This window comes from Electrophorus electricus, chromosome 24 (assembly GCF_013358815.1).
Source record: "Electrophorus electricus isolate fEleEle1 chromosome 24, fEleEle1.pri, whole genome shotgun sequence".
NCBI classification, from domain to species: Eukaryota; Metazoa; Chordata; class Actinopteri; order Gymnotiformes; family Gymnotidae; genus Electrophorus; species Electrophorus electricus.
Window position 1 is genome coordinate 4,213,370 of NC_049558.1, and position 21,489 is coordinate 4,234,858.

At 41.5% G+C, this 21,489-nt stretch overlaps 1 protein-coding gene and 1 long non-coding RNA gene across 3 annotated transcripts; one reads left to right on the forward strand and one right to left on the reverse strand.

The window, feature by feature from the left end:
* Positions 1-1,115: 1,115 nt before the first annotated feature.
* Positions 1,116-15,552, reverse strand: slc2a1a (solute carrier family 2 member 1a). 2 transcript variants are annotated; one of them, XM_026998132.2, is made up of 10 exons: positions 15,460-15,552; positions 5,676-5,771; positions 4,286-4,446; positions 3,936-4,176; positions 3,661-3,823; positions 3,355-3,542; positions 3,065-3,169; positions 2,722-2,823; positions 1,902-2,105; positions 1,116-1,786 (listed from the first exon to the last, which is right to left on the reverse strand). In XM_026998132.2, exons 2-10 carry the CDS (start codon positions 5,751-5,753, stop codon positions 1,598-1,600), a joined length of 1,431 nt encoding a protein of 476 aa, XP_026853933.1. In that variant the 5' UTR covers positions 5,754-5,771; positions 15,460-15,552; the 3' UTR covers positions 1,116-1,597. The 2 variants fall into 2 exon arrangements, with proteins under 2 accessions (XP_026853933.1, XP_026853932.1); XM_026998131.2 differs by lacking the exon at positions 15,460-15,552 and adding an exon at positions 8,744-9,023.
* LOC118240710 lies at positions 9,115-10,129 on the forward strand. Its single transcript, XR_004775583.1, has 2 exons — positions 9,115-9,262; positions 9,556-10,129. It is a non-coding gene; the product is annotated as an uncharacterized LOC118240710 (long non-coding RNA).
* Positions 15,553-21,489: the final 5,937 nt, after the last annotated feature.

Genomic DNA, 21,489 nt, shown 5'->3' on the forward strand with positions numbered 1-21,489 from the left:
TTTTACAGGTTAAAGCAGCATGGTTGAGAAGTTAATAGTTTGTACCAGTCTGTTGGTACAGTTGTAGAAGCCATTGCCTTATGCAACAAATCTAAATAAAACTTAGATCTTCTGACATTATTTAAGTGGTGTTGTTAGAAAGGATCGTATAGTCTAGCAGTCTTCTCACAGCTTATTTGACGTGTTCTTTTTCAGCAGAGTGTGTTAAATATAGTAATAGAGCCAATGCTAAGAGGGAAAAACTTGAGGAGACCAGTATAGTAGCAACTCACCGACTCTTCCAAACTAATTAGCAACTTACCAACTGTTCCAACTCACCAGTGGTTCCAAACTTTGGAAATACTTCCAAACTAGACATGTATAAAAAAAACAACACAACAACTGTGATGTAAGTCAACCTGATTGCAAAGTCTGTTATAGGTTCCCTAGTTTTCTGACACTGCCCCCTGCTGGAGATAAATGCTTCCACGGTTGTGAGAAAAGGTTTAAAATTATCTAGATTTTTATTTTTATTTTATTTTATTTATTTATTTATTTTTTTACAGAGATCAGTGCAGTATATAAAATCCTCAATCCTACAGCTAGGGTTAGGGTTAGGGTTAGGGTCAGGGTCAGGTTTAGGGTTAGGTCATGTGGGAAATTAATGCACTTGATATGCATTTACCATTTTAATGAGAATGTCTATGGGTGTTTGCCACAAACAAACAAAACTTCCTGCTTCTCTCAAATTCAGTAAACCCACCTGGATGTTCCACAGCATTACTGTAACAAACAGATGAAAAGAAGAATGGCAGAGGAGATATAATATGGTAGTATCCAACTTCAGGACCTGGATGCCTTCAATCACTGAGGAACCAAAGAATACCATTTACCAGGACATAAAAAATGTAAATGTTATGAAGAGGCTAGGCCATGCTAAATATTCAAAACACAGGAGTAAACCAACAACAGAAGGACTTCAGCTGTTGAAAGTCTGTATTTTAAAGTGGCCGAATGCTAAAGTCAGTCCCATTGACATTCTGTGGCATGACATGCCACCGACATCACATAAACTAAAGCACTAGAGGAGATAACAGAGAAATGAGCCGCAGTCTGGGCAGCTGCTGCAGAGAGCATTTAGTTGAGGTTATTGCCAGTAAAGCAGGGATCACATATGTTTCCTGTGAATGACCTTGGGTATCATGTTTAAACTCCAGACTTATGATTTAGTTATAAATATTAAGGGATATTATATCATAATTAATGTGAGTTATTCTGTAACTATACTGAAACTAATATGCATAGTATCTAGCTGTGAGTGAAGAGTAATAAACTGGACCTACTGGATGGACATTGGAATGTAAGGCGTTAACTATTTGTTCAATCAAGATATTGTAAAATATTATGGGTGTTTGTTAAATAAGACTTTATGTTTTATTATGGTAAGTATATTAGCTCACACTTTAGGAGTTATTCATGTGGACATCCAGACAACCCCAATGATTCACAAGATTCATAATTTGTTTTCTCACAACTGTATACTGTAGTATCCCATCTGAGATTTATGGAGAGCCACTGGGTCAGTCTATATGATATATGTGGGAACAGAGTAAAGGGCTCAAAGCTGGGAGTCTGCCCCCAGCACGTTGAGCTGATCTGGGGAATACTTCTCCCTTGCAGAGCGGAAGCCTGCTGAAATCTCATCAAATGTCCTCCCCTTGGTCTCAGGCACCTTGAAGTAGGTGAAGACGAGAAACATGAGCAGCAGGATTGTGAAGATGATGAAGACATACGGACCTGTCAGTTGCTGAGAACGGACAAACAGAAAGAGAAAGAGGAAGAAAGGTATGGATCAGAAACAACTGAAACGTAAGAAATTAAGAAAAATGTACTCAGGAATAACTTGGTTTACATCACCATACCTCTACATACTGGAAACCCATTCCTATTATGAAGTTTGCGGTCCAGTTGGAGAAGCCAGCCACAGCAATGGCAGAAGGCCGGGGTCCTTGGCTGAAGAGCTCGGCCACGATGAACCACGGAATAGGGCCTGGGCCAATCTCAAAGAATGCCACGAAAATGAAGATGGCCATGATGCTGATGTAGGAAACGCCTGGGAATCGATCCTGGACAGCATTGCATGAACATAAATAAGCACTGGAACATCACTTAACTGTGTGTTGTCAAACTGTGCAGGGTCTCTTAATGCATGTTTATTTTGTGAATATTATAATTATCTGTATGAATCTTATTTGATAGCTCATTTGTATTTTCTACCCAATGATATAAAAATATTTACAGCAAACAAAGGTATGTAACAAACTACAGCAAACAAAGGTATGTAATGTTCATGCCTTTAAAATGTCTGCTGTATAGCACAGTATATGAGGAAGCTCATATATGAAAACAAGTATTCTTAAAAATCGCATGGCATTTCATCAATTGTATTGTTTTTGAAAAACGGTGTACTTTTGATTTGTGTTTTATTCATTCAGTATACTGAAGAAAATATATTCTTTATATATAGATCAGTTACGAATACATCCATATTCTTAACTGGAGTATGCACTGCCCTATGGGTCATGTCTGCAGGAAAGGATGGAAAACTGCTGCATAATTTCTGGTGTTTATATCACTTGTAGGTTGTGATAGTTGTACTAGAAGCATGTTTACAGTTCTGCTTGTAAACTTTAGGTATTCAAATAGCAATAAATAGAGTATTAAAAAGAAGGATGCACTCACAGTCAGAGCCATGGAGACGGTCATGCAGAAGGCAGACACTGCCATGCCCAGCAGCCCGAGAAGGTGCAAAGATCTTCTTCCTGCTCGCTCCACTACAAACAGCTGCAGAAGAGGGAGATGTTGGGTCAAGTACACTAAAAACATCTGAAGGACTGGCGATATATCTAATACAAAAACACATTCATATTTATGCCAAAAGCTGGAAACTATAATACAACACATTCAATGATGTCCAATGATGTAAACAAAAATCAGTATAAATGTAGCTAAGAACTTAGACTCAAAGTCGAAAGTTATCAGACTTGAAGTTAACAACAGCAAAAATAAAAGAGATGTAACTTACAGACACTACAGTGAATAAAGTGTTCACAACACCAGCACCAATGGTCGCATAAACAGGTTGGGTCACTCCTGCTTTCTTGAATATACTTGTAGAGTAGTAAAAAACCTGGGACACAATCAAATGAACAGGGCTAAAATAGACCCTGGTTGTTGAAGGAACCTCCACCCCAAGCCGGTTTTGGATATGAATCTTTAAATTCAAAATGATGCAGGCAAGCACGACTATTCCACACACTCAAACTTCTTAAGCACCAGACCAAGCTGAACCTACAAACAGGAGAGTTCACTCACAGCGTTGATGCCGGACAACTGCTGGGAAAGCTGCAGCATCACAGCGATGAGGAGAGGCTGGCGGTAGAGCGGTGAGCGGAACAGCTCCAGGATCGTCACCTTCTTCTCCCTCATCATCTGCCGGCTCTCTTCCTTCATCTCCTGGATGTCTGCGCTCACGTCGTCTGTACCGCGGAGCTTCTTCAGAACTGCCGGGACACTGAGCAGTTACACGCGGCCCCATGACAGCTAAATGCAACGTTGCCCACAGGTCTGCGTGGGCAGGTGTGCTCGTGAGTGGCAGTGTTTCAGCTTTAAGGCTCTCACCGCTTTTGGCTTTGTTCTCCTCGTTCTGGTTGATGAGGAGGAATCTGGGGCTCTCAGGACAGAAGGGCAGCAGGGTGCACTGAATCAAGGCCGGGATGAAGATGAAGCCCAGAAGGAAAGGCCACATGGAAGGGGTTCCCATGATGTTGTCAATACCAAAGACCTGCAAGGCAAGGCAGACGCGATTAACCAAAGTAGGATGAGCATAACCAAAAATTACTCTTATAAGTTCAGTGTGCATAAACAAGAGTTTCATGATAAATGCTCCTATTTACCTGTGCCATGAGGATGCCTATGACAATGCCCAGTTGATGCAGTGTGCCCAGTGCTCCACGTAGAGAAGTTGGAGCAATTTCACCAATATACATTGGCACAAAGCCTGTGGACAGGCCTGAGTACACGCCTACAACCAGCCGTCCGATAATCAACATCTCCCAAGAGGCAGCCAGTTTAGAGAAGCCCATTAATGTGGCTGCTATAAATGCCAGGACATTAACAATGAGCATCGAATTTCTCCTGCAGCGTGATCCAGAGAGAAGGGGATTGAACAGAATGTTAAGCTGTAAAGAACAAAATGTTTGTGTATGGATTTCAGCAAGCCTGTGGTGGGGTCATGAAAGGTTACCTGCCCAGGCGGTTGACAAAGAGCCCTACAGAGAAGGAGCCAAAGATGCCTCCCACAGAGAAGATGGCGACAGATAAGGCCCAAAGAGTGGTGAGGGAGCTCGCAGGAATGTACTCTGAATAGCGGTTAAACCACGTCTCGTTGTAGAAGCTCTCAATGATCTAAAAGGGAGAATAATGGAAGAAGACCAGTCATGTACCTACAAATGATATAGAATCACTCGAACGCCGTGCAGGTATTTCATTTATGCACCTCTCGATGAATTTTGTGCAGTCAAATTGTGAATAATGCTACAGATAAAGGTTATTTATAGGACAATTTATGGCAATTCATTTAATAGTTAAAAAAAAAAATCTGTTTGTGGACGCAAGGAGTTACATGTATATCAGTAGTTATTAGTGCAAAATTTAGTTCGGACCCTAAAAAATTTCCAAATGCTTCTGCATGCCAAGTCAGACCGTGGTGTGTTAGATTAGGATGGCATCTACACTGTGTGTGGTACCCAGACCTCCTGCTCTATTCGAACCTCAGAAACACTCTAGTATGGCTGATTTTGGTCCAGCAGAGGGAGTAAAGACTCCGCATTCTCAGCTTCATTTTAACTATATAGGTGAATTCTGTCTGAGCAGTCTGGACCTGCTGCTCCTGTTTATTTCTGTTAAGTATCTTGTTTGATATTTTACCTGTTTTATGATCTCATATCAAGCCTACGATTATCTGTTTGTATGCATAGTGTTCTTGTGCCTGTTCCTGTTACCTGATATCTAGTTTACCCACTTTGTTAAAGTCTGCCCAGCAGGTGTATCCTGTCTCCCTGAGTTACACAAACACAGAGTTGCCATATGGCCAGATGCACTCAGGCACATTATTTTGTTCCTATATTAATTTATACAAAAATAACTGTACAATAGACTGTCTCATTGCATTGTGTACATTGCAATCCTTAAGATTACCAATAAAGCTAATTTCTATAATCAATCTCCAGCCATCTTTCAATGGATAGTCCGTATTTTCATTACAAGTTATCAGTTAGACCATGTAGTATCAGACCTGTCTAGCATCAGAGGTGGTTATCCATGTATGGGATGGAAAAGAGACTTTAAACCTTGCCAGATAGGGCTTGTCTATTAATAGATGCCTCTTCACAGATTATTTTTAACTGGAAGCAAAGGGGTACATCTATCTTGGTGAGCACATACCAAGGGACATATCATGACTATAGTTTCTAGGCAAAATATTAGCGTGACATGATGTAATGTGGAATATAATTATGGATAAGGAAATGAATGTTTCAAACCAACTGAGATTTAATATTATTTTAAGATCAAAAGTCTATATTAGATCTATTTTTAACTGACTAGTCCCTAGCCATGACAGAAACTGCATTTACCGTCTGTGGTGCATTGATAACTCCTGTGTTGTAGCCAAACTGTAGCGAGCCAATTACAGCTGTGCCCACAGCCAACATCAGTTGCGTTGTCACAGTCTGCACAGACAAAAAAAAAAGGATAGCTAATCATTTCAATCTTTAGTTTAAAAGTTTTTATACACCAATAACATAGCAAATTTTGGCCACATATAAACATTACAAATGTGCATGCAGATGTGCACATGCATTGCATTAAGCAAAGTAAGCTTAATCCTCTGGCTGAATTTGTTGGAAACAGTGATGCATAATATATGGATTAGCAGTTGTATGAAAATAACAAGACAAAAACATTTAGCTGACACTTTTATCCAAACAGACTTAGAATTCTGACTGAACACAACTTGAGCATTAAGGGTCTTGCTCAGGGGTCTAACAGTAGCAACCTGATGGTGGTGGAACTTGAACTGGTAACTTTCTGATTACTAGTCAAGTACTGTAACCACTGAGCTACAACTGTCCCTGAAAAACAGGTTTAGTCTTGTTTTTGCAAGCAAGATTTTATTTATACTGTTGTAATTGAGACACAGGGGCCGCCTTTAAAAATAAACTACTCACGAGATTTGTAGAACCCAATCATTAGTCTTTTGAGTTGTCCTAGTTGAATTTGTGTGTCTCATTACAGTGCTGGTCACCTGTCTATAAATCCTTCCTGGTGTGTTAATGGTGTGCAAATTCTTGTCTTCTCATGATCGACATTTCATTGCATTGCTGCATTTGTTGTTTGTTTTGTGTGTGCACCCAACTGTTTTTATTAAAGCCTTGCACACTTGTTTCTTATAAACAGTATGAGCATATCCAACAAAGCAGTGCCTATGTGTGTATTTGAGTAAGACTACCAAGTGAATGACTTCATGGTTTTTTTTTTTCACTATTTGTATAAAAGATAAGACAGTGCACTGAGTTCATTTTTGGTGGAAGGCAAGGTTACATATTGTCCTCTATGGTGCTTAAGGGGAAAGACAGGCATTCTCATAGTCCACTCTAAATACTGGGATCTGCGACTAGCTCAACTCACACAAGCTGGCAAGAGTAATTATTCTGACCTCCACCCGCACACTCAACAATAAGCTTTTGTGTAACACATGCATTCCATCTTGAGTTGCTGTGTTTTGGTGAGGACAGCCTAATGTAGTCAAGGCAAATAAGCTTTCTATAGCACTGAGGCAACTGTACAGTTACATATACCATGTCCTTGACCACCACATTATAAGTTGCATTGGTTTCAATTTGGCTTGTTGTTTTTTGAATATTAGAAATCACCAATAAATGATGTCTTAATGGCTTTCTGTAATAGATCTCCTTGATTAAATATTCAACAAGTGGCTCAGCACACATGGACTGAAACCAGGATGTATAAATATGAATGTATAAAACAAAATCTCAAAAAGAAGCAACTGGCGGAGGTATCCTCCAACTTTGAGCACTGACATTATGGAAGATATTATAGAGTTGTAATCTGTTTTTTTCCTCATTGTAGGGTTGCTAGCTATTTACAGACAACTCTTCAAGCCAGGCTGGTTGAGGACTGCACATTTGGTTAATACCAATAATTAATGCAATAATTCCTTGTCATGATGACTACAGCTTTCCTATTACGTGTGATAGTCATCCTCAGGGAACCTTGAACAGCTCTCACTTGTAAACATTATCGTAATGCAAATACATTTAAATGCATTAATCATCTTCATGCACTCAGATCTGCTACCCTACTCAAAGGTCCCACTTGATCATAATATGAATTCTTAAAAAAAAAAGAGACCATCACTTTTTTACATGAAGAGAGAAGATATCAATATATCTGCTATAATTGCCATTGCCATTCTAGTTTACACAGTAGCATGCTGTCACTCCTACACTTCAAGGTCACTCATAAACAGGTTCCTTGGCACAGCTGGCTGTTCCTAAGTGGGCTGAACACACAGGCACAGTGTACGTCCTTCTAGGCCCCCGTGGCCTTGGTGGGACTGACGTGACCAACCTTGTATTGTATTGTAAGTCCTTATACAGGACGTCTCTTTACCCCTCTCCCCGAAACGACCTCAAACAGCGTGCACCTCCTAATCATAAACATTGGATTTCGGGATCGGGAAAGCAGCCAGTCCAAAACATCGAAAATGTTATGAATATAACAATTGTACATTATGCCATGTCATGCTGGGTGCAGTCGCTGTCAGTGGTGGGGATACACTCCGATGGAAGCGTCTAAGCCACAATACCCCTGGCATTATGTGATCTTATGATTTTACGCAATGCAGGGCTGCCAACAATCAAGTTCTGATTCAACGAAAGAATTCTTGGCCATGACACAATAAATTCTCTTGATGAACAGAAGTAAGCTTAGGAGGGAAGTGTTACCTGATATCAGCAATTTAATTCTAATTTAAATATACACTTACTATAGGAAACTAAATAAACTGCATGAGAAGCAGGAAAAGTATTTTAAAAGTATTTTAAATAAGTATTTTAAAAATCACACTACTGAAAACTATGTTGTGCAATTAAATTAGGATTAAAGATAATAAAGTATGGGACTCACCAGTGTTTTTATTAAATTACACATCTGTCTGCTAATTTAAAGGTCATATTTTAATATTTAAAGATCATAAAGTAAATTGTACATATTTAAAGATCATAAAGTTCTTATCATACATGAGGCGCAGAAATTTGTTGTGGACCCACAGTGATACCACGCACCTGACTGAATAGGCCTACAAATTTGTAAAATATCAATGGGATGTAGTTTTTAATTTGGTACATTTATAGAGATAATATATCAGTGTATTTAAGAATACATGTTTGCCACCAAAACATAAAATCATGATTACAATTTTATAAAATATATATTTGCCAAAACACTAAAGGCTAAAATGCAAGAAAAAAATGTTTATAAACATATTATAAGCGCGTAACACATTCGTTTTTCAAAGAAACGACGCCTCCAAAAATGTCATTCCAAACGTCGATAAATGATGACACCTCTTACACTAGAGTTAACAGTGAAATACGCTGAAACGTAATATCGTTATTACCTTTCTGTTAGAATCCATGTGTGTGCTGTTTATCAGATAAAGATTGAAAGAAAATCCTTTTCTTTAAAAAATCGTAAAATCGATGTAAATTCAGATCTGCAGTCGTTCTTTGGACAAACTCACAGCGTCACACTTAACTTAGAAATTTCACAGCGCACAAATGAAAAAAGTTATATTTTAATAGTCACCGTGAAATGATTTTTAAATCTGTAGGTCAGGTCGCTCGGAGGTTTTGAATGAAGCTGTTCACTGTCACGTACGTTCCCTCAACTGATGCTGTGATTGGTTGGATAAAACTCAGGTAGCAACCGGCTTGACGGTTTGTCTAATAAGGTACGTCCCATGCTCTTTTAAACATCTAAACCCAACTGTAAGACACAGCTCCTAATGACATTAGAAACATATGGCACAGATCCTTACTGTGTATCACTTAACTACGGTGAGGACTACATTAAAAACTAAGCATAATCATTCATTTGTCAAGAATGATGACAACGCAGCATGTGTACCATTACTAAGGTAAAACACTAATGTCATTCACGATACAGATGAACACAATATAGCAAACAGATTTGAGCTGAACTATATAAATACTGGGAAAATGAAAGATATGGAAAGATAATGTTTCAGCTAGGACTCAAAATTGTCTTAAGATATTTCAAGTGAAAATAGGAAATGTCATCCAAACTCACATTTATGTGATAAATTAGGATTGTTAATTGACATTTGAAGTGGACAAGATTTGTATTATACTTTAATGTCTATATTCAAACTTCTTAAGTTAATTCCTAAATATTTTTTTTTTCCCCCAGAATGGATTCCATATGAGATCAAGAAGAAGATGTCATCACCACATTATCTAAATACTACATTATACCTTTGTTCACTGCAGCAGGGGACAATCCGGCAAAAAGCGAAACAAAAATAAAGAAAGAAACTAATCTTTTGTATGATCCCGGAAAAACGTACATGCCTTTACCAAACAAAAGAAAGAGGAAAGCTGTTTTGTTGGTTTCTTTTGATTGAATCAGCTTTCTTTGAAAGTTATTATAAACAATAACAGACCTTTATAAATCAAAGACTGGGTGGACTGGGTGGGTGGCAATAGATACATGCTACTCAATGACAACAATACATTATCAAAGATAAAATAAATTAAAAATAAATTAATTTCCTTTAAAATGATTTTCTTTGACTGTCAAAACCAACAATATTTAGGCTAATGCAGAAAATATTGTACTTCTAAACATTTCTACATTCGTTTTTATTTTGCATTCAAAACAAATACAATTGCACTCTCTAAAAGGCATTGGAAACTTTGTGACTGCTGCTCACTTTTTTTTTTTATCTAGGTAACATAATTTATATGGATAAAGCAGTCCAGCAGAGATCAAGAAATACAATGTGGTAATTATTTGCTTGACACGGTATATTTTTCAGAAATACCTGTAGAAGAATATTTCTTTAAGGATAGTAACTCTCTGTTGGTGAGTCGTTAATGTAAGTTGCTTGCCATTGCCATTGTGTCTTTAGCCAACATCACATGAAATGTCCTCTAATAGAGTTCTGTACAGAACTCTATTAGAGGACATATATATCAAAGAACAATGACAGTATCCATCCTACCAGCTCAAATCAGAATGGAGAAAGATAAGGTAAGGACTAGGGAGAGTGGTGTTCTTCATGGTTATTTATACATGCGGGATACAAAATTTTTCAGGTGGACTACTGTTACAGTAAAGTCTTGTGCGAGTTCATAGCAGAGGAGATTACAGTTTTAACCTGCTGTTCTTATCTATTCCTTAAAACACTAGCTATTTTTAAGCTTATGAATGACTCTAATTATTGTAGGACAGCCCTGGTGTCAACACCACTGAAACTAACTATTGGCATGAACTGAAGTCATATTCTGTTTTTAACACAGAGTACAAGCTAACACTATTAAAAAGAGTTTCTTCCATGCATCCAATTTAGATGCTAATCGCTCGGCTATAAACTAAATTATAAGGTATTTATTTATAAGGTATTTAACTTTCACTAGTGAAGGATAAACACGTATAAGGATGTGTGGGAATCTGGGAGGGAGCACACAGACTCACCGTCACATGACTGGAAACTTAATCCAGCATGAGCTTTGAACTATAGTGAAATACCTTTATTTGCGTCACACAAATGAGCATTCAGGACATGGCAATCAGCACAGGAGCAAATGTCCATTTACGGTATTTAGCACTCATCAGATCAGATATTCCTAAATGCTTTTTTGAAAATAATTGTGGTGATATATGGAGTAGAGATTACAACAATTGTTATATTGTAAAAATTATCTCCATATGAATCACATTTTTGCATCACTCTCAACCCAGCAGTGACACTGGCATGGATGAAAACCCCAGTGACACTGCTGTGCCTGACAAACTCACAGCAGTTCAGGACTCACTGTCAATGCATCCGCAATTTCTTTGTTAATGATGTGTTGAAAATGGTCTAATACCCAACTTAAATCTATCTAGCAATGGTTCAAGCCACCTCTATGATAGTCCTACCTAATAAAATGACCAGTGAGTGTAATCTCAAGATAGCTGTTTGTATTAGTTTGCCTTGTGGGAGTATGCGAAAGATTTCAGTGCTCACAGTTCAGCGAAAGGTTTGAACCTCCAAGCAGGAATGGACCCAGTTCAAAGAGTTCCAGCACAGGCATCAAGATGTGGGTCAGAGGAGATGGGATCAGTCTGACCAAGGCATACCTTGGTCATCCTCATCATCATCATCATCCTCATCATCACCATCCCTGAATCTCTTTGCGCCCTCGTCTTCTCTGCCCCCATCATCCGTACTGACACTTTTGCTTAGGTTCATGGTGAGGAGTACCTTCTCCTAATCGAACTGAAACTTCCAGTAAAACCGAGGTAGGCAAATTAGGACATCAGTGCAAAGAGAGGCAGCTATGCGGAGATTCTCTTCACCTCTTTCTGTTGAGGGATACTGTAGCCCTTATTCATGCAGTCCAATTAGGAAGACTTGGACAGAATGTCCATCTCCGATGGCTGAAGTAGACAATGGGGCCATCACAAAACATTAGGCTGGAACAGGAAGGCAACAAAAGCACAGGGGAAGCCAGTGCAGTGGGCCTTGGGTCATCGGCAGCAGCACAACACTGCATCTCTGTCTGGGTAGGTTGATCATCATGGCCAGCTACTGTGCAATGGCTGAGTCTGCATGAACAAGAATGTTGCAGACGCATATAGTCAATGTATGTCTTCATAATGATGATATTATTTTGCTAAATGAATTGCCAACAAAATGTTTAAATCATGTTACACAGTTGTTTTCCACTGCATGTGCTAGTTGAAATTACACTGCGAGGAAACCATAGGATTTCATGTTGTATACCCTGGCATCTGCTGCTGAACTCGGGGACCCACAGCTGGACTTATTGACTTTGGCTCCGAGGAACCTGAGAGATTGTTGGATTATAGGCACTGCTGGTGCTGTCAATTGGTGTGGGTGATTTACATCCCAAGTCATGTTGTCCAATCTAAGAACACAAAGCCCTGACATCAATAATGCATGACAAAATCTGTTCCACTTAATTTGCAATAAGGTAGGACTGTAGACAGTGATTAGACAGCTCAGTGTTCTAGGGGGAAAAGGATAAACTGCAGTCTTCCAATAACCTGAATGTACAATTAGGAGAATACTACATGAAAGAGAAGAGAAAGAGGACACCACCATAAACTCCTCAAGGTGGGTCGAGGTGATGTACACGAGGCAACTTGGGACATAAGTTCTCTCTCTTGTTTTGACGTCTCTCGTTTTGAGCCTTTACATTCTGATAGGGGCTGAGGAGAAATAACAGGGGTTTGGACTAAGCAAACTGTTTAATGGTGGAAGTACGCAAAAAGGGAGGCGCACTTTCCTCCTACTCTATTGTTATGAGGGGGTTCTCTCCAGTCCACACACCCAGTTTGAGCCCTTATTTGGGAGAATAATACTGTTATTTTGAACCCTGCTGAGACTGAAGGATGCAGTTCAAAGCAGTGCAAACAGGACATGGAGTTACCTGGGGGAGCTCCTGGGGACTTACCCCGAGAAAGGTTCATCATGTCAGCATTGTTCTTCCCTGTGGTAAATTGGCAAGGAAATGGAAGTCTGGTGATGGAGGATGCAGAAATATAAGCATGGCCCACTAGATCATCTAACCCAATCAAAGAATTTCGATTATCAAGGAAGACAAACTGAGATATTTTGTGTTTTAATCGTTAAACAATGTCAGCACATGTTGCCCCCTAGTGGATTAGTAATAACTCATACGTCTGCTTCATGTCGGGGATGTTTGAAACTCAATCAAACTTCCTGCATGTTGATTTTATTTTCCTTAAATTTCTAATAAGGATTCCTGTCCAGATTTATGTAAGAACGATTGATCCCTAGTCTGTGCATAATGCGCCTGTCATGTATGATAAATTTAGCCCAGATTAAACTTGTGACCAGTAATATTGCAGCCACTACAACGTGTTTCCACAGTAGCGATAAACCGCTGCTAAGCAGAAACTGTATTCCGCTGTTTGGACGAAGTAAACTGATTAAGTAAGTAAGCTGTTTTCTCCCTACTAATTCATTGTAATATTCATCTCGTTTAGCACACGCAAAAACCCATCGCTAATTTTGATGCAGGTTTGATACTTACTCTGGAGTAGACCTAGCAGAGAGATTTTATTTATTTTTAAAAAGCTATTTTCTTGGTGCAGCAAATGAACTAAATGCCTAAATGCATAATGCCAGTTATTTGAATAATACGTATTAAGGGGTATTTGGAAATAAGCTATTTTCTTGGTGCAGCAAATGAACTAAATGCCTAAATGCATAATGCCAGTTATTTGAATAATACGTATTATGGGGTATTTGGAAATATAAATGGACGCTTTGTTGTATACATGGCCAAAACCATTTGGTTTTAGCACCATATTAAACCTTTAGCTAGCAAGAGGAAATTAGTCACTTTCCCAGGGTCTAGCAATTGACCTTTGCCCTACCCATGTGGTTACCCGAGCACATCTGTTAAACATGCCATAATTGCTTGTTTTCAGGATTTCATGCCACTAACGAAATTTTGTTCACTGGTCCAAAGGAAATTCATGGCCATCACACACAGACCATTTTCTAAGAAGACTACAGGTTATGTTGTGCTTGCAGTAAACTCATCATGTATTCGACTGAGTGTATTACTGAGTGAGATGTCTGGTATTCAATTTTGTTTCTGCAGTGTTGCACTAGATTTACAAGAATGACGAGGTTAACAGTTAAGGGGTGTTTATTATCCAAAATACATATAAAAGTGTACAAAAGTATAGACATTTGTCTTCAAGATGCAACTACTGCTTTTAGCATTGTGTCAGAGGTTACTTTTTTAGATTTCCGTATTGCATGCTCTGGTGCATCTGAATAAACTGAAGAAGGGCTTGGTAATGATCTGGAAACAGAGCATGGACACTGTTCACAGCACTGGAGCTGAAAAACCTTTATCTAAGGCATCACCAGAGGACCCTTTCAACGTCCCCGCTATGTACAGCACTGCCTATAGCGAACACAAATGGGAACAGCCATTACCAGGCAGTGCCGTTCATTAGCAGTCATTATCAGACAGTCCTGTTTTCCACTTAAGTCAGTACTTCTGCATGAAAGGTGATTGTTTTGTTTGTGCCAGAGGTCACAGAGGGGCCTGACCAAGAGCAAAGAACGGACGCAGGATTACTGTCTCCAGAGACTCTGAGCCAGAGCTGCTGCCGCCCTCTGTGTATTATGACAAGTGTCTCCGTTTAACCCTGGTCGCTCTCCGATACTCGGATGGAGGTCATTTGTCCTCATTGATTTGCGCTCAGCAAGCCACATAAAAGCAAACAGTTGGGAGCGTAATCCAGATCTCCCATGGCCCAAGCAGTGCTGCTGCCTGTAGCTTCCATGCATACAATCTGCAGTTGGGAGCGGGTCGTGCTTACGGTGTTGAATGTGAATCATGCATCGCCTAACAGTGAGCGTGCCGAGACGTTACTGGCACCAGGGAAGCCCGAGTGGTGTTTCGTTAAAGGGAAATGCCTCTAATAGGAGCTCAGTTGTTTTCTGCCAACCAAGTAGGGCAATTACTGCACAGGAGTGGGTTTGAATGGCCCAGAGTTGCACAGCACAGCAGTGTAGACATACACAAAAGGATTAGATTTACACCACTAAGGGTGTCCAATTAGCTCGTGTCTGTGGCCTCGACGGCACACCTCAGATTTTCCAGAGACCCTCATAGATCACGTGAGACCAGGGTGATAAGATAGTGATGTAAATGCTGTCTCAGTCTAACATTAAATGGGCACAGACACAACAGCAGATGTGGGTACACTTTATTTTACACCACCACTGGTGCAGTGTAACTACAGCATTAATTAGAGTACAATATACTGAGTTTTATTCGACCTGTAATCCAGGGCAGTTTAGTATGCTCCAGGGAGAACTCTTTATACTCTGTGTCTGATTTCCTCCCTCTGTAATTGGTATCAGCAACTTACACTCAACTAAAAGTGCAAAAAGGTTTCAGAACACACTAACTGAACAAGATTTGAATTCGTGTGGGATCAAATAATGTATTTAGTTAATGTATAAGAAAATAGACAAGTTGTATGTTAAGGTATCGACATTTGGTCAAGTACCAAAGTAAATAGAGCTCTTACCTTTTGGTCACTGGGCTCTCTGGCCAAGCTGGTGGTCTCACTGGGGAGGGAGTGCAGGGGGTTTGGTCTGGTCTGCAGCACCGATGTTATGGACAGGAAGAGGAGCGAGAGAGATGGAGAGAAAGGACAGGCCTAAGGAAGAGCAGCTGCCTGTTCTTTCCATTCAGAGAATAACTTATCCCACAGGACACACACACACACCACACACTGCACGTACACACATGCACACACGCGCGCGTACACACACACGCACACACACACACACGCGCACACACACGCACACACACGCGCACACACACACACACGCACACACACACACACGCGCACACACACACACGCACACACACACACGCGCACACACACACGCACGCACGCACACACACGCGCGCACACACACACACACACACACGCACACACACGCGTGCACACGCGCGCGCACACACACGCGCGCACACACACACACACACACACACACACACGCGCGCGCGCGCGCGCACGCACGCACACACACACACACACGCACACGCCTGTCCTCACTCGATTTTGCATTCATTTCACACAAACACACGTGTAAACAACCACATCCTCATCTCCATCACCTGCTCCTGCCATTGACTACTGAGCCTGCCCCTCAGCTATAGCTCAGAAACAATGTTTATCAAGACAGATTCATCCTTTACTTAACACCGTGACCGGAAATTCATGCCTTCTGAGCTGAAATGTAACAGTTGACTAACAGCTTAAATGGATATGGAGCATTTGTCTCGCTGTAGTTGTGAGTTACAGCCATTTGAGTTATGACGGTCCACCACATTATATTTATACTCAGCCGCTGACAAATTGTTATTGCTTATGAATCCCAGTGATTGGAGGAGGTGTCTTTGTGGAAACCAGTAACCTCAGTTTACTGGAGCTGAGTCTTATTACTAATCCCTTAAACACATCACAAACAACTCCCTAATCACATATTTCATTCATACTCTCATGTCTCACTGCAGCAAGACTCACCAAAGTGAGTGTGATATCATAGTGTTATATGCGCGTTAGCAACAATAAGACTAACATATATTACAGTAACAGGGACTCGTATGCCTGCGGTAGTAACTGCATCGGAAATAGTGGGAAAGGAGGAAGAAGGGTAGAAGTATAGAATGAGGAAGATTAGTAGAAAGGCTTTTCCCAGGTAGGCAAACAGTCACACATGAAATTCAGGATTAATTTTAGCAATATATATCAATTCACTGCTTCATTGTGTTCATTATGCATGATTTGGTAAATGTGTTTGGGCATTTCAGAGATACTGTTTGTATCGACAAACACTGTAATCCTAATTATTTATGTTTGCTACCAAAAAAAGACCACAAGATGGCAGCAGCGATGCAACAGCTTGAATATGGGCTTGTCCAAACCTATCTGTTTCACAGATGCAACCTCACACCTGAAAACATTGCCATACACCTGGCAAAGAGCTCACAGGTGAGTAACTGATCCAATTATTTTGTCATTTACCATAATAAACATTCACTGTGCAATATTTTTCAAAGAAGACTTCAAGGATGTGGGTGTAGATGTCACATACACAGCTGGAAACTATTTCAGACTTCATCAGGATGTGAATCTAGTAAATACCTCTGGGAAATCCTCCTGCGGTTTTACTGGACAAGGCTGAGGGTTTTCATCATTAATATTGCAGAGTTTCTCATGCATAATGCATGACGTCTGTCATAATTGCATATGATATTGATCTTGCTTTTGGATCTCAGCATTTACACCTACTTTTTTTGGAAACATATTGCAGGTTCATGGCACGTGCTGCACGTGCTGCACGTCGTATGGAAACGCAGCACATCACTTTCCTTTGTCCTTGTGGAAGTGCTGCATCTAAAGGTGAAGCACTTACGCAACCTGAACAACTCACGCAGCCGGGTTACGGGCTGCCTGCTGTCTGACGTAAAAGCTAGGTGTGAGCATGGTGTGTGTGGAGGTGAACGTGGCGAGGTGGGACTGATTTACCACCCCGAGCAGGGTAGGATGGGGTGGGGAAGGGGATGGTCACTCATATATATGGGGGCAATTATAGTGACACTGGGGTGTTTACGGCAGAAAAGAAACAGAGCTTGGTGGAAGCGGGTCTCTTTCTGCTCATGACAACAGCCTCATAAAGAGTGATGGGGCCTCTGCAATAGGCCGCCATGGAGAACTCCACCCACTGGTATAAGCTGTCATTGAGAGCATGCTCATAAATAGGGGGCTGAGGGTGGATGGCGTGAAGGCTCACCCTTTCTCGCTTCACCCTTCACTCTTTCATCTTCTCAACTCCTCCCTTTCGGCTCTCCTCGGCGGTGGGGGGGGGTCACACTCTTTCACAACTGTGAGGATGACCCACAGTCTGCCATTTACACCGCTCTAATGGATTCCTGACAATGAGCCACTTCCCATCGATATTTTGAAATGTTTGTACGGATGAATTAGATGTAGTGATAATGACTAGACATTTACGTGTAGATCTTGGCCTACATACCCCGCCCCCCTGAGCATCTCAACATTTATGTGGAAGCATTAGTTTTCCCCAGTCATTACAGAGCATCAAAAATTAACATCCGTTAAATGGAGTTCTGACAAGCATGCGCTTCTTTAAGTGCATTTGTCACTTCAGGTGTTTAGCCCCGAGGAATCTATTAATCCTCGCTGGCATGGCTGAATCTATGAGTCCTACTTGTATCGTAACAGGCAGGAGATTAGTATCAACAGGAGTGCTGACAGCAGGAAGTTGTAAATTAGACACCAGGAAGCTGAGGTGGGAGCTGTAAAAAAAGAAAAAAAGCGACTGCTGTTTCTGATCAGTGGACTGAAGGTAAGGCGAACCTGAACGCTGCCTTCAGCTCACTCTCTGGGCCAACATCCATTGTGGAACTGGAGCTGTCCATACAAGGGCATATTTCTCAGCCTTTTATTCGTGTAGGGTTTAAAGTGAAACACAAACTGCAACTTACCATGTAAGGCCTGAATATAATATGTCTCTTGAGAGAAAACTGTGCTATGTGTCTTTCTTGTCATTTTTTCCCATTAGCTATTTTTACTCTTTACATACTATTTCCTTACACGGAATTTCCTTCACCTCCCTTGGTGCACATAAAGGAAGCTTATGGAACTTATTATCAGAAGCAGAAGAAATAGCACAATAAGCCCCTTCACATCCTCCGCTGTTCTGTGACCTGCCTAATTAACCCTGTGCCGCCAGTGCACCTGTGCGTCCCACGCCATTATGCCTTCCGTCCTTTAATGACCTTCAGTGGCGTGCCGTCCCTCGTCGTTTCCGACCGCTCTCTCTATGTCTGGCCGGCGAGATGTCTGCAGATGCGCCGTGCCTCTCCTAAGTGCTCGCCCGTTCAGGGCGGATTGCTTTCTAACACCCGAGAGGACTCGTAAAGTCGGGCCAATGTGGGTCAGGCAGCAGAGGTGTGCTCTAGGCAACACCCTCCCAACACCACCACCGCCACCAGTAATGAGATGCAGAGCCTTCAGGAAGATGAAGGGTAATTCACACATGCAAACGGTACAGCGGACTACCAGGGCGTCAGACGGAAGATGCGAGCCAGAATTCAGTAGCCCAACAGGGGCGTTTTGCAGGCCCTTTTGTTTTTATTTTCTCCCTTTTGCCTACACTAATTTAATTATGAGTGTAAAATTGTATAATTTATTTAAAAAATATCCTTCGCCCTGTTACCTTTTGTAACAGAAACAGCAGACAATGCTGCGATTAAATATAAAAGTAAAATGTTACTGTGCTTCTTCAGTGACAATTACACATCCTATGTACTACAATCCTGTCAGAGCCATTCCACTGAAACCGAGAGCAAGAAAGGCAGGGAGTAGTGTGGGGAGGTCTCAGGTGACACGGAGGCCAGCGATTGGCGAGACAAAGTCACATGCTTCCTTTTGGAATGCTAATTCATGCTGAATTTTTTTTTCTGTCCGTCCCAGCTCCACCTCCCTGGCTGGTGTAGTCTGTCCTGTCGGACAGAGCCTCACTCAGAAATGGTGTAGGATATCAGGGAAGAAACAAGAAACCGAAGCCAAGGAGAGACGACGAGGTCTATGTCGAAGGTATGGGCACAGAGGATTCATACTTTATGCAATTCACTGCTAGCTTTTGTGTGACTCACTGTGTGTGTGGTGCTCGAGTGTATGCACTGCTCTTTCACTTCTCTCTCTCCGTGCGTGTGTGTGTGTGTGTGTGTGTGTGTGTGTGTGTGTGAGAGAGAGAGAGAGAGTGAGTACATATCTGCCTGTGTGAATTTGTGTATACAGTATGTGTGCATCTGTGTGTGCGTGTGCAAGGTACGAGAAGCGCATGGCTTTCTCTGCATGCACACTCTTATACAGTGCAAGTGCTCATGTAGTTGAATTCCAGCACATGCATCACTGCAGTGCATGGAAATTTGGCTTAGCAATGGATGACTGGTCACTAGAAGGGCTGGAGTATCTAGCTGGGTGTTGGGGCATGTAAGCATTGCTCTCACAGCAGACAGATCCTAGGGTTCAGACTCTCTTTGGATCAGCACACCTGAGACAGTCAGACTGACAGAAAGGAAAAGGCTTCCGGGATTCTTTTCTGATTGTGGACCAGTATCAGATGTCTGTTCGTGTGTGTTCATCTGGACAGCATTATGTTATTTTACGCCTTGTTAATATTTTTAACCAGTGCAAGCGGCATGTAGTTATTAGTTTCTGGATGGCTTCCTGATGTTCAAAAAAGAGATATGGCATATTCAAGGGCAGAGGAGTGTGACACCGGTGGATGGCGAGCCAGTGAAGGATAAAGTGCTGATATGATGTGTTTAACCACTCTGCCTCTCAAATAACATGGCCATCTGTACCCCTCCCACACACTACGGCCTGACCCCCGGCTCTGTAAACAGAAGCCTAGCCCAGAGCTGTGCTAACCTTGCACTTGCACACAGTCTTATCCCACAGTCTGTGTTGTGTCATCTTAGGAATTTGATAGCCCCCAATGTTTTGGTTATTCTCCTATCACTCCATCTAGGGCAAGTGAAATTAGTATCCACTGGATTCAGGCAAAATTTAGCAAAACCAAATTATTTCACACAGGCTCTGTTGACATGTCGTAATACGAGATGTTACAATTGCTTGACGCGAAATAAAGCAAGGGTTAGTGTCTTGACTTTTTGCAGCAGCATGCACAATTCCGTGTGGCATGCTTCGAATAGTTCACTGGAAAGGAGAAGTGAGACTCGTAGTTCCCATGGCTCTGCTGAGGGGATCACCTGTAGTGTCAGGCTGGAATGAAGACCTCAGGTTTTACACCTCGCTCTTCAGGGGCTTTTAATCACCCCCTGGTCTGAAGATGAACTGAAGCGCAGCCTGTGGCAAGTTTACGATGACCTCGCCCCTGCACCTGGAATACTGAAAACACTGTACAAAATGATGCTGCCAAAAACCTGATGTCAAATAGTAATAATATCAATTAATTAATAGTAATTAATATATAATAATTTTGCAATTGATTGGTTGCTTTACTCAGTTGCTGAAAAATAACAGAAGCTCACATTCAAATGAATCCCGTCACTGAAGTTAATAGCTCCTCAAGTCAGACCATCCTTAGCACGATGGTGGAGAATGTGCAGAACGGTAGGGTGGATGCGAGAATGTCATGTAGCAACGGTAGGGTGGATGTCATGTTGCAGTTGGAGTCCAGTAGCGAGATTCATTCTGAGGGTGCTGAAAGCTCTGAGAAGCAGAAACAGATGAGTGGCGCTCCCCTGCATGGCAGCGTTGCCAGGCGCCCAGCCAAGTGAATGGGTCAAGGAAGGACACCAGACTAAATGAAGCCAACTCCAGCCCTGTGCCTCGCGTGGCGTTCCCCCGTCAAGAGGGACGGGGGCCCTCGGTGACACAACCATCCACAAGCACAAATCCAGCTACTGTATCAGGCATTCCCTCATCACGGATGTGCGGGTCTGTCATTCGTCAGTGAGGCGCTTCTTTGCTGAGCTCCTGCCAGCGTGC

Bases quoted from the DNA above. Each gene is read 5' to 3' on its own strand.
- slc2a1a (XM_026998131.2), bottom strand. The intron at 3,543-3,660 runs GTGAGAGCCTTA...GTGTCCCGGCAG, and splicing joins GGAGAACAAAGCCAAAAGCG to TTCTGAAGAAGCTCCGCGGT. The intron at 1,787-1,901 runs GTATGGTGATGT...GTCCGTTCTCAG, and splicing joins TGGGTTTCCAGTATGTAGAG to CAACTGACAGGTCCGTATGT.